Source organism: Orbicella franksi, chromosome 13 (assembly GCF_964199315.1).
Source record: "Orbicella franksi chromosome 13, jaOrbFran1.1, whole genome shotgun sequence".
Classification (NCBI taxonomy): domain Eukaryota; kingdom Metazoa; phylum Cnidaria; class Anthozoa; order Scleractinia; family Merulinidae; genus Orbicella; species Orbicella franksi.
In genome coordinates, this window is record NC_138157.1 from 18,108,978 (window position 1) to 18,121,444 (window position 12,467).

The 12,467-nt window shown below is 39.4% G+C and overlaps 1 protein-coding gene across 1 annotated transcript in view; it reads right to left on the minus strand.

Moving 5' to 3' along the window:
- Positions 1–10,199, minus strand: part of LOC145465772 (protocadherin-like protein) — a 32,862-nt gene extending 22,663 nt beyond the window's left edge. The window contains exons 1-5 of the mRNA XM_081449529.1: positions 7,469–10,199; positions 6,281–6,929; positions 5,426–5,517; positions 3,943–4,385; positions 2,978–3,099 (exon numbers count right to left, since the gene is read on the minus strand). Coding sequence (XP_081305655.1) covers positions 2,978–3,099; positions 3,943–4,385; positions 5,426–5,517; positions 6,281–6,929; positions 7,469–9,626 — 3,464 coding nt within the window. The 5' untranslated portion in view covers positions 9,627–10,199. The remainder of the gene's footprint in view (positions 1–2,977; positions 3,100–3,942; positions 4,386–5,425; positions 5,518–6,280; positions 6,930–7,468) is intronic.
- Positions 10,200–12,467: the final 2,268 nt, after the last annotated feature.

A 12,467-nucleotide genomic window follows, 5' to 3' on the forward strand; every position in this document is an offset into this window, starting at 1 on the left:
CAATGTTGTTTGAAAATAATTTAGTTGTCATTTGAGGACTTGTTAACAATAAGATTTCCCAAATTGATTGTCCTTTCGATTTCATGTATGAGGCATCATGCAAAAACTATGAAGTAACTAGTGATATTGTTTAAAACTTACAAAAAGAGATAAAGTTTTTGTTGCCACTGCTTGGGAATGATTCATTGCATCCGTCATCCCATTTGAACACTTTTCTTTTCGCAAAGATTTTAAAAGACCTCCCTTTGCTCTGTCCCTGAAAGGGAGGACTCACATTTAAAACTGGTGGTGGTGATCATGGGAAATTTGATCTCCCTTTGTGGGTCTGGCATTTTCACTCCAAGAGGTGCCAATTTAACAAAACTACCTTGTCATACTTTTTTCCAGCTCATAGCCTCTGGGCTCAAAGTTTATATTTGGCTTTGGGAGCAGCACTTGTGCAACCAGGTGGCACAGAAGAGTGATGATTCTGAAATTCTACCGACTGGTTTAGGGAAGGGTCTCAGTTTTCAACTATTGCTGCCACATCTACTGAAATACTTATGGAAAATGGAACGTGCTTGTGTCTTAGTTGTAATGCCTGTAATGAAAGACCAGGTTGACACGATTAGGCCTGTGATGACACCTTTGCAATGTTGCCGCTTTCATGCCGCCATACAACAACCACCAACCATTTCTGTTGTGGAAGGCTCTGAGCTTCTGGTTGTGTTGTTTAAGGCAAATATAGGCAGCTGCGCAAAAAGCATTCCTTGCTTCAGGTTTCTCAAGGTGTTTGGTCCGTAGAGAATACCTTTTTCCACTGATTTCGGTTTAACAGACTTGCAAACCGCAGCCAGGAAGCAAATTAAATGTGGATATTTCTCACAAAGCTGCTGTTAAAACTCTGCATTTGACAAATTAGACACTGAATTAGCAGAATTTGTCTTGAGAACACAATTTGGTTTCTTAGAAAAGTTCACAACTTCTTTCAGAACTCACTTAGTAGCCTCTGCAAAGATGTTCTCCTTCAAGGAATCCATGTGGCATAGAGCACAAGAAGCAAATTTAATGCTACAGTACCGTGAATTTGCAATCTCCAATAAAGTCAAACAAAATGATACTGGGGAATACCTCTTCATTTATTGATCTCAACAGTAGGAAGTTGAGCGATCCCTGTGAAGATTTGCCCATTGCAATTTCTTTGTTGCTTGAGGCGATCACGTTTTCATCTTCACTGCATTTTGCTGAAGGGGTTTCACAAGTCAGCGATTGAACGGCTGTAGGTCGTTTAGAACTAGATGGTGTAGAACACTGATCAGGTGAATGTACCAATTTCTCCAAAGGTTCATGGCAACAGTGAGTCATTAATGTACATGGACAGGTCAGAAACACACAAAGGACTTGTCTGGCACAAGAAAGGCAAGGCAATTCAGAAACATTCTATGCATGGTGTAAACAATGTCCCAGCTTTTCAACTTCGGCAGCCAAAACCACACTCTCTTGACCAGAAACCGCAATCAGTTCTTTGTTTTTTAACTTGTTAAACACTGAAACCACCGGCACTCTTTTCCTTCAGGTGGATTCAACAACTTTTTGCAGAAATGGCAAATACATGTACGCTTCCGTTCACTTTGCAATTCCCTGTTCTGCAAAACCCACGCGCAGTAGAATGTTATCAAAAGCCGATACATCAGCATGGAAAAAAAAACATCAATTTTGACAGCTCTAATTACCTTATTAATAATACACATGAAAAAATTACTCGATTCTGATTGGCTGAGAGCAGTGCGGTTCAAGTGTAACACCAGTGCAAAAAGTGTAACATCAGTGCAAAAAGTGTAACACCAGTGCAAATTACACATCGAAATTCTGGATTACGATTGACTGAAAGAAAATAGGAACTTTTCTAATAAAATGATATCACGTAAAATGACGACGAAAATTTTGTGTTGAAACTTTGAAAAAAGTTTTCTCAAATGACAAAAAAATGGCTTCAAGAAAGACCTTCCGGCACTTCTTCCGCGCGAATTTTTTCATGTTTATATTATTAAGTAATCATACGGTTTTTCTCATTCAATTTGGAGTTAATTTGCACTTGTGAGTTTTTCAAAAAGCTGAAATTACACTCGCCGAAGCGGCTCGTGCAATTTCAGCTTTTTGAAAAACTCAGTCGTGCAAATTAATTCCAAATTGAACTCGAAACCGTATGATTACCTATACTAACGGATTTGTAACAGGCTAATCACAAAGGGGCGGAACAGCGCATCAAAAACAATGTCTATAGGCTCCCCCACTCCCACTCGCTTCACTCGCAGACTACGCTTGCGGAATTCTTTATTTTGCACTAAATGGCTCGCTTTGCTCGCTGGATTTTTTTCCCTGTTTTTGCAGGTTATGTATTGTTTTATGTCCAAACATAGTTCAGATCACTGTGTGCTTTTTTGTCATGATCCCTTGTCACACCTTACTGTTGATGCATCATCATGCATGAAGTTGATGCATACAAGGACAGATTCCCCATAATTTGACACTACTTTAAGAAATAAAGGTTACTGGAAGTCTTGGAATGCACAGGTAGATGAATCACTGCGGAAAATATGTCACTATCAACAGAATGTGATGCAGCATTACTATTTTTTAGATACCCTAGTATTTATATTTATTGTTTGCAGCTTCTGTTTTTGCCTTGTAAATCGGAGTACATTAGTATATGGTCAGGTGAGGAAGCACTAGAGAAGTCAGTCAGTCGGTTGCACTGTCCTTTGGCTTTTAAGGTGCGCTAGTATATCCACACGATTTTTTAGGTGCACGGCCAAAAATCTAGTCGCATATGCCACCAGTTGGTCATTAATTTTGAGCCCTGAGCCTGAAAGGTACTGAGATAACTCTAAAACTGATCACTTCAGACTTTTTAAACAACATTTCCCGGACCCTGGTACCATGCACCTTTTGCATGAACACATTTTTCTAATCGCCGATTAGTTTGTTTCAGTGTTACCTTATTTCCCTTGAGGCTGTAATAACACCTGTATTCTGGTCTATCTGAAATGGTGTGGACTGGGTGGTGATGCTGTACGTAACTGCTCCATTATCACCAACGTCCCGGTCAATAGCAGTCACCTATAACAGCAACGCAAATAGTTTCAGGTGCCCAGCAAATAAATTATCACAATAACATCAATGAGATAGTCAATGACTAATCAGTTGATCACAACTGATTACTCATCCATTACTCACTGTTTACTCATCAATAAATTACTCATGGATTACTTAATTCTGAATAGGGCTAAATATCCTATTGTTTATTTTCCAGTTATCAATTTCACCGGCAGCTTTAGATAAAGTCACCTTGGGTCTGTGCACTAACCAAACAAAACAAAGTGAAATTAAATTGTCTCAAAAAATGGGTCTGCTTGGCACTAAATTGAACAGCTTTGGCTAATTTACAAAAGTATATTCCGTTTCAAATGTCGGCACTCAGTTTGAAACAAGGTCACAAAAAGAGTCAAAACAACTTTGCTCTTGAAGCACACAAGTGCTGTTGTGGTAAATATGATTGCTTTTGATTTGAAATTCTCAAAAAGTCAAATATCATTTTCATTTCTCCCACCCACAGTCATTACTACCACAAAATAAAAAAGCCAAACAGCCTGAGAAATTTCAAAAATAAATTTAAACCATGACATGACAATTGCATGTACGTTCAATTTAGAGGTAAATGCTGTCAGAGGTAATTTTCTCCAGACCTATATATTGATATTACACAGTGTAAAATTGGTTTACCTAATGACAAACTCCCAGTAAGAGGATCCACAGGATACGATGTCTCAATAGGAATTGGTAAATTAGTGTTAAAGACACGACAAAGAGACCTCTTGAACAGTCAAGAGTTGGTCTCTTCGTTGCGTCTTTAACACTAATTTATTGAATATATTACACGTAGGTTTCTAGAATGCAACTTACCTTTATCACAAAACTTCCCCTTGGTGAGTAGTCTTCAACTGCAATGTTTTTGGGGTCTTTCAAGAAAGTGATCCTTGGTTTGTTATCATTTGCATCGCCAATGTTAATGGTAGTAGTCACTTCTTTAGCCAAATTAGCCGTCTCTGCACGGATAACCAACTGATATGATGATTTGCTTTCACGATCAATAGAACTAGCAACACTAACTAGTCCAGTATTTTGTGATATCTTAAATGCGCTATTTGTATTTCCACCAACGATTTTATACGTAATTTTATCAGGGCCCTTAGCAGATACAGTGAACACGGGAGTGTTTACAGCTGAAGTTTCTGGCAAGATCTTTGAATAGCTTGCTGAGTTAAATTGAATGACTGTAGTTCCAGGAGCGTAGACATACACATACACTGAAACAGTACTCCTTCTTACATCATTGTTGTTTTGTGCTGAAAAGAATTCAAGAAAAACAACACATTAGTTGTTAGAAATACAATATCGAAAATTCTCAAAACAAAGGAAATCAAGTTTGTGGTATAGTTCATGTTATAAGATAGTTAGCAAAGCGTGCTATAAAAACTTTGTATACATGAGTGTGTATTCAGTGATGCACACCTGTGATGCAAGCAAGACAATGATTCTACAAAGATTGGGTTCAATAAACCTTGATAAACTTGCTTAGTATTAGAAAGGCAAACATGACTGCTGTAGACGGGTTCAGCGTGTCCACATGATTAGTCTCACAGATGTTCATTCCCACAACCAAACCCTTCAAGGAATTCAAGTGTTAGGAGATGCCATTCAATCATAAAGGTCTGCACACACGAGAGACTAGTCCCTGCCACTAGTCCCTACAACTATTCACCTGAAGAGGACTGGTTGCAGGGACTTGCCCCTTGAACAGATCATACAAAACATATTGAGGAACAAGTCGCAGGGACTTGTCCCAAAGATTCAAACTGGTTTGAAATTGTGGGACTACTATTGCAAGTAAATTTTGAAGAATAAATGGCCAGTTCACACGATGGGACTTGTCTCTACGACTTGTTACAGGGACCAGTCACAGGGACTAACCCCCTCGTGTGTGCCGACCTTAATACTTCACAAAGAATTGTACCATGAAATTACAAAGCTGATGATTAATGCACTTTATCCAGGGTTTGTTAGCCAGAAAAATTACAATTTGCATTAAATGTTCTGCTACTCGTCTAGATCTTCTAGTTTAAAAAAAAAAAAAAAAAGATGTACAAAGTATTGTCAAAAAACATAAAAGCTAGAAAATAAATTAATTATAAAACAGAATAGTAATCCTTTAATACGCTAATCATTCTGGCTGTTAAAAAGCATTTGTGAAGAGAGGGCAAGCAGAGAAACACACTTATTTGTGTCAAGCATGTTTCTTTACACTTCCTAGCTTCATGCTCTTAGTATTCTCTTAGAACAAAGCAAAGCAGAACACTGGCCAGTGTTTGTTAAGCAATCAGCTTACCTCTATCTGATGCCTGAACAAGTAGTTGGTACTTCTTGGTAGCCAGTGAATTGGCACTAGTTAAAACACCAGTGCTGGAATCAATACTAAACCTGTAAAACAAAAAAAGTAATTAGATCATGACACATTTACATGGTTTGAGGTGGATTTTATAGGGTAATCATCATTTGCTTTGCGCATGCTGGTGTTATATCTTAAAAGCTGGTTTTGCATTCGTTTTTACACCCAGTTCTCTCAAACATATCAAACGTACCAGTAATTAGTGTTTCACAATCATCTCTCTTAAAATCTTGGCTTTTATAGTCTTGAATAATATTATTAAAAATGCCCAAACCAATGTCATTTCTTGCAATTGATATGGCTTTATTTGTGATTTTCTTGAATTTCCTGGATAAAATCTTCCAAAATTTTCACAGTTATATCAAATCCAGTGAGATACAAATTTTACACGAGAAAACTAAGCTTTGTACTGCAACTTTTTTCAATTCTGCAAATGTATGTCTTTTCCTGCTGCAGAAAAACTGATCAGGTGGATTTTCCTAAAAAACGAGTTCCAACTAAATTAAAGTTAAATATTTATTACCAGTCTACCAAATTTCATGGAATTTCACTTAAGGAAATGCCAAAAAAAACTCACTGGACATCAGTTTTGCTTTTTGCAGTCATGCTAATGTCATAAAATATTGCTCAACACTGACATTTTCCTTTGAGCTTGCTCAGATCACTAAGAAACGCTTTGGTCCTCAATATGCATGCAGTCACAAAACTATGAGCAGCCACCTTAATGATCATTCCTTTTCCACATGTTCGTTAGAAAGCACGAAATAGTAAAAAGACACATGAAAACTGAATTACCTGTTTCTGTCTTCAAAATCAAGTAGCTGATATGTGATTTCTCCAAATGAGCCAGCATCCTTGTCTGTTGCCGTGATTTTTAAGATTGAATTTCTCACTGGAAAGTTACTGCTTACAGAAGTCGCATAGTCGGATTGCGAAAACTCTGGGTTATGATTGTTCTTGTCTACTATCTCGATCTCCACCTCAGCCGATGCATACATGTTTCGATAATTCACATCTGTAGCTCGTACTTCAAATGTAAACTTGGGGGTATCAAAGTGATCAAATGAAGACTGAGTGACAAGTTTACATTCACCAATGTTATTGCTGGAATCTAATTCTACCTTGAACTGATTTACAACATCTAAAGATTTAATGTTTTCAATCGTACAGTCAAACTGTGTCTTTGGCGTGTCTGCATCATTAATGACCAATCCACCTGAGGAACCATCCCCATTGATCTTAGTCACTGTAGTGCCAGGAGCAACATCTTCGTTTATCTGGAACGTGTATTTGCTTCGGCTGAACCTTGGTGGATCCCTTGTATCCGTGACTTGAATGGTGACTTTTTCAGTAGCCACTTGTAGGGGACCACTTAACGCTTGGACTTGATACACACCTCCTGTATAAGACTCATAGTCCAATGAGCCAGTGACAGTGAAGCGTCCTAAATGGTAAGAAATACATGTAAAAAATCACGACCAAGGAGAAAAGTTGGCTACAAAAGAGTTAATTAAAGCCACAAAGGTAAGCAACCTGAAAGGTTTCCACTCCAAAATCACTCAAAATCATACAATGTATCCTTCACTACCTGACACAAAACTTTAGAAAACCTTGAATTCCCTGACTTTTCACTGACTTTAAGGATTTAAAAGTAGAAGCTCCTGAACTTTACCCTGACCTTGAGAAAAGTTTTATTTTCCCTGACTTTTTCCTGAAAGTAGCAACCCCAAAGATTTCTGTGTTTACGTAACCTATGGAATTTCTTCCTTTACACAAGTTACATTTTGGACTCAATAAATGTTTTTTTTCTCATAACAATCCAAATACATTAATACCACACAAATTGAAAACAAAACAAATGTTAGGGCACTCAAATGTAACACTTATCTGGTTGTGGTAATATACAAAAAAGAGCAACAGAACATGGTTTCAGTAGTATCACAGTACTCAAACAATCTTTACAAGACTGAAGTTTGTTCTTACCAGATTTTTCATCCACAGAAAACTTGCCATCAGTGTTACTAACAAGTCCATACTTCACAGTTTTGCCTTGACTGTCTTTGGCAGCTAAACACAACAGGCTCTTGATTTTTCCCAAGTTCTCGGGCACAGTGGCAGAATAAGGGAGGTTCACAAATGTTGGAGGAGAGTTCTCTTCACTTATGACAGTCACAATGACTTGAGCCTGCGATTCCTTGGCTCTTGAAGTGGCCCGAACAGAAAGTGAAAAACTTCTCTCCTCATTAGCAGGATCTAGCATTCTACGTGTTGAAATAACTCCAGAATCTGTCTGGATAATGAAAGCATTGCCAGGGTTTTCAATTGAATATGAGACTGGGTCCCCATCTTTGTCAGTGGCATGGATTTGCGTCACAAAGGTGTTTGCAGGAGCTTTTCCAGGTACATTGGCGTAGTATACAGGCTGAGAGAAGTCTGGGTTGTTGTCATCTTCACCTTGAACTGTAATCATCATGTACAAATGGGAATAGAGAGGATAAAGGGCTTTGTCACGAGCCTCAATCAGCAGGTTATACTGAGCTTGCTTTTCATTATCAAGCACAGTAACAGTTCGTAAATCACCACTGTTCTTGTCAATTTTAAAATATGGTAAACCTGATCCAGAGGCAATAGAGAAAACCACCTGGCCTTCTGGCCTTTGAGTGCCATCAGCATCAGTTGCACTGATAGAATTACCAACCTTTGTATCAGCAGCACTGTTCTCTCTGACTGTAACTGCACGTTGTTGCTTATTTGCTGTTGAAGACTGAAACACGGGAGCGTGGCGATTTTTGTCCACCTCCTGCACTAAAATGGTCAAAGTAGCTGTGGTACTTTGTGGACTTACTCCTCCATCAGTTGCAACGATATTAAGGTCATACTTGTTTTTAATTGCAAAGTTCAACTGGTTCCTCAGAGTAACCACACCACTAGTCGAACCAATTGCGAAAGCGTTGTCTCCACTTAAACTGTATCGCAAACGCCGGTTGCGTCCAGGGGGATCACGATCAACCGCATGGATGATAAGAAGAGCAGCACCAACGGGAAAATCTTCGCGTACATTTGCAGAGTAGCTCTCTTCTGGGAAAATCGGTGGCGTGTTGACTCCGGGGTTGGGAGAATCAGGTAGAGGGTAATTAGGGATAAGTTCTATGTTTATGCTCACGTCGACTTCCACTTGGTTACTTGGGGTACCCCTGTCTCTAGCTATGACATCCATCGTGACCACTGCTTGATTGGGTAGCTGACTAACCACTTTGACGACTCCAGTGATGGCATCGACGGAAAACCACGGTGACGATCCTTTAAGGTAGTAATAGACCCCGCCATTGGTACCTTCATCTAGGTCAGTCGCGCGAACTCGTAGCACAGATGTCAGGAGAGTAGTGTCCTCGCCGATCGTGGCCGTGTATCTGCTCTCGTCAAACACTGGAAAGTTGTTGTTAGCGTCGAGAATTTTGACGGTGACTCTTGCTGTTCCGTAACGAAGACCATCGTTTGCACGCACGGTCAGGTTAACTTCAGGAATGACATCCCTTCGGAGTTGGTCAAAGGTATTGGTAGTCTTCAAAACAAGAAAAGCACGGTTGCCTGCCATTGCCTTCTCCGCCTTAAAGTACCCATTCTCGTTTCCACCACTTATGGAATAAGATATGCTACCTACAGTATCCCTGTCTTCAGCGAAGCAATTTTCCAAACCCATAACAATAGTGTTTGCAGGAGAACCTTCCGTCACTCTTCCATGATAGAGGTTTTGTGGGAAAGTCGGACTAAAGTTGTTCGTATCTGTTATGCTGATTCGAATACTAAATGGAGTACCTCCTTCTTTATCGCCACGATTACGCCGAATGGCGACTAAGTCGTAGTAGTTTTTTTCTCCAGTCTCGTAATCGATCGGTTTTGTGGTTGTAACGACCCCTTGTTCGGAAATTTGAAACAGGGTTAGAGCAGCTTTCGAATCGGCATCTTGCGCCGGAAAAAACGTGTACATCTGATTACTCGCAGGCGTAGGGAATGAATGAACTTGATGCCCAGCGCTCTTGCCTTCTACTAGATTAACTCTTACATCAAAGGACTGTCCAATAGCTGTGTGCAATAAACAGAAGCTACAGAGGAATAAACTAACGACGTTAATGCCTCGCATGTTTACTGCACTCGGCGTTCCGTTGTTGCGGGCTTGAGTTCCAAAAGCCTTGATTTCTTGATCCTTTCAAACGTTGAATTATTCTCACCGATCACAAAACATTGGCAAACCCAGATTCTCCGAAAACACTGTAAAAATAGGGTTTCACTTCTTCGCTATAACCGAAGAAGAATTTGCCAGCCAAACGGAAAGTAGCAGTTTTTCCTTCCCGACGCGAGAGAATAATGCGATATTCAGTCAACTAACCAATCATGTGCGGCTTGATGAAAGAGCCGTCAATCATCATACCGAATTAACACTGCAGTCACGGAGCAGGAATGCTAGCGGGGTATTTGAAATGCACTTCAAAGTTTTTTATTGAGGCTTGAATTCAAGCTGATTTTAATACTTTTTATCCTGATCTATCATTGCATGGGTCGATTGATCATAAACTAGGCAAAAGGTCGTTATATTTGTGTACAGTAGTCAACAGATTCAAGTCTTGTAAAGAAGTTTCTTTTCTGCCAACCACTTGAACTGTCCGTTGTGTTCCGACCCTTCCCACTTCCGACGTATTGTCCACCAATCGTTACCTGCTTTCGGCGCCTTTTGGGAATTCATTAACGCGTTCATTTATTGGCATTCACTGTCTTTTTGCATTCCATATTACATTCCGATCTCGACCGAACCCATCCTTCGTTGCTTTCAAAGCGAAATAACTACTGACTGGGCGATCAAGACGAGAGAAATTTCTGTTTCGTTTTAACTAGCTTGTTAGATAACGTAATGACATTCACAGAATTTTTCCCACGCCCAAAACTAAAGAAAGAGATTTGTCCGTCATAAACAAAACGAAAAATAATTGTTATGATGCAGTTGTAAACAATAGACTGAAAATTCCAGATACAATGCCTCTGAGGCCAAGCTTGAGTGACTCACAGCGAGCTCGGCATTTGATCACGCCCTCGCAAAGATTAAGAATGAGTAAGTAACGGTACAGAACTTTGAGCCTTTGATGTGCCGCTGAGAAACAGAAGAATAACGACTGGAGCTAAGAGGGATATGGGAGAAATCATCTTTTATCCTACAAGTCTCTGAGACTTGGGAATGGACAATAAACAAAATATTATAACGTGGGTTGGAAAAGTTTGATTAATTTGAAGGCAGTAAAATTTTCCCGAGGGAAACCTTGTTTTCCTTTTATGTTATTTTTTTATTTTTATTTTTTCAATCGTTTTCCTCATAGACGTTGTCTGTTATTCAGGCCTTAACACCTTTTAGCTTTGAGTAGACTGCTCTCAGATGTCTTTATTCTTTCGAGCAGTTTATAGCTTTTTATCTTTTCCATCAATCGCATGTATCTTGCTTTTTTGCACTCTCGGTTTTCTTATCGATTTCCTCCTTGTTGATGGATTGCCAGCATTGCCCCCAAACATAAATATTGGCCTTAATTTATTTCTTTTCCTCATTTATCGCATTTTGTGGCATCACGCCAAATTGCTGTTTCAGAAATGATGGATATCGTGCACAGTGCGTACACAAATTAATTTTTAATCATTCGCAAATAACAGTCAGTCATAATTTAAGAAAACAAATTGAAGCGAGGAGAAAATTTTCCGTCCTCGCCGGGAGCCTGTTCGCAGGCAATGAAAAACCAACTTAAAACGATTGGAATTGTTACGGAAGTAAAAGGTGAATATTCTATGCAGTAGAAAAACGGACAAAAATGTAACCAAGGCAAAGTTTCACTGCCAAAAATATTATTGACTTTTTATTCGCAGCGGGCAGTAAAACGAGATCCAGCCTGATTGAAATTTAATGTGTACATTGGTCTTATCTAGACTGAATATATTATGAACGGTCGTTTGGAACACTTTGATCACACTTCACAGGGGTGGTCTGGGGACAGTTGTTATGGATCACAAGAGAAAGTTTGTTTGTTTGATATTGGTTCAACTCGTGCCTGTTTTACCCATAGTCCACAGCTGCAACTTCATTTGTTACTGAAGCAGTTGAAGAGTGATATTCGGGAGGAAATACGGCGCTGAATTACTTCAAAATGCAAATATCGTGAAAAGGTTGCCAATGTACAGTGAATATATCAGTAAGATTGGTGTTATTGGGGAGTGTAGGTCTCACTGGAAACGTCAGCGCGCTGGGAGAAAAAGGAAAGAAAATTATGAATGAGTTATAAAAATTATGAGCAGACATCTCTTTAAGTAACCACATTTTAGTGGAGAACGTAGCCTTCGAATCACTGATCAATTATGCATTGCTGTTTCTAAAAATACAGCACTGCTTTATTACGTCTATGATTTCAAATTTTTTCACTTACTATTATCGGGCGGTTGAGCATGCGTTGTTACTTTTCAAGTAATGTCAAATTGAAGAGTTTGTGAACGGAAAAAAAAAAGGTCGGAGACATTTTAGATCAAATCTGATTCGCGGCACTTCTTTTGCAGTTTTTTATTTAACATCGTTAGATAAGAGGTACCCGCGAAAACAAGAACCAGAGTCAAGAGAGGACGATATAGGTTTGGCCAGTTTAGTTCGGAATACATATGTGGCAAGAATTCGCGTCCACGTCTTTTGCACTGATTAAATACCACATTTGTTGACTTGGCCCGGGTTGTTCGACAGACGGATAACGCTATCCGCCGGATAAATCACTATCCAGCGTATAGGGTGATTTCTTTTGCTATTCAGTATCCACTGGATAGCGATTCGTCCGGTGGATAGCGTTGTCCAGCCTCCGAACAACCGAGGCCTGATTGTGGCAAATTTTCGACCTTCTGTACAAGTATACACCAAATACGAGAAACCCATTTCCGAATTATTAAAAGGACTCGTGGATTGACACGC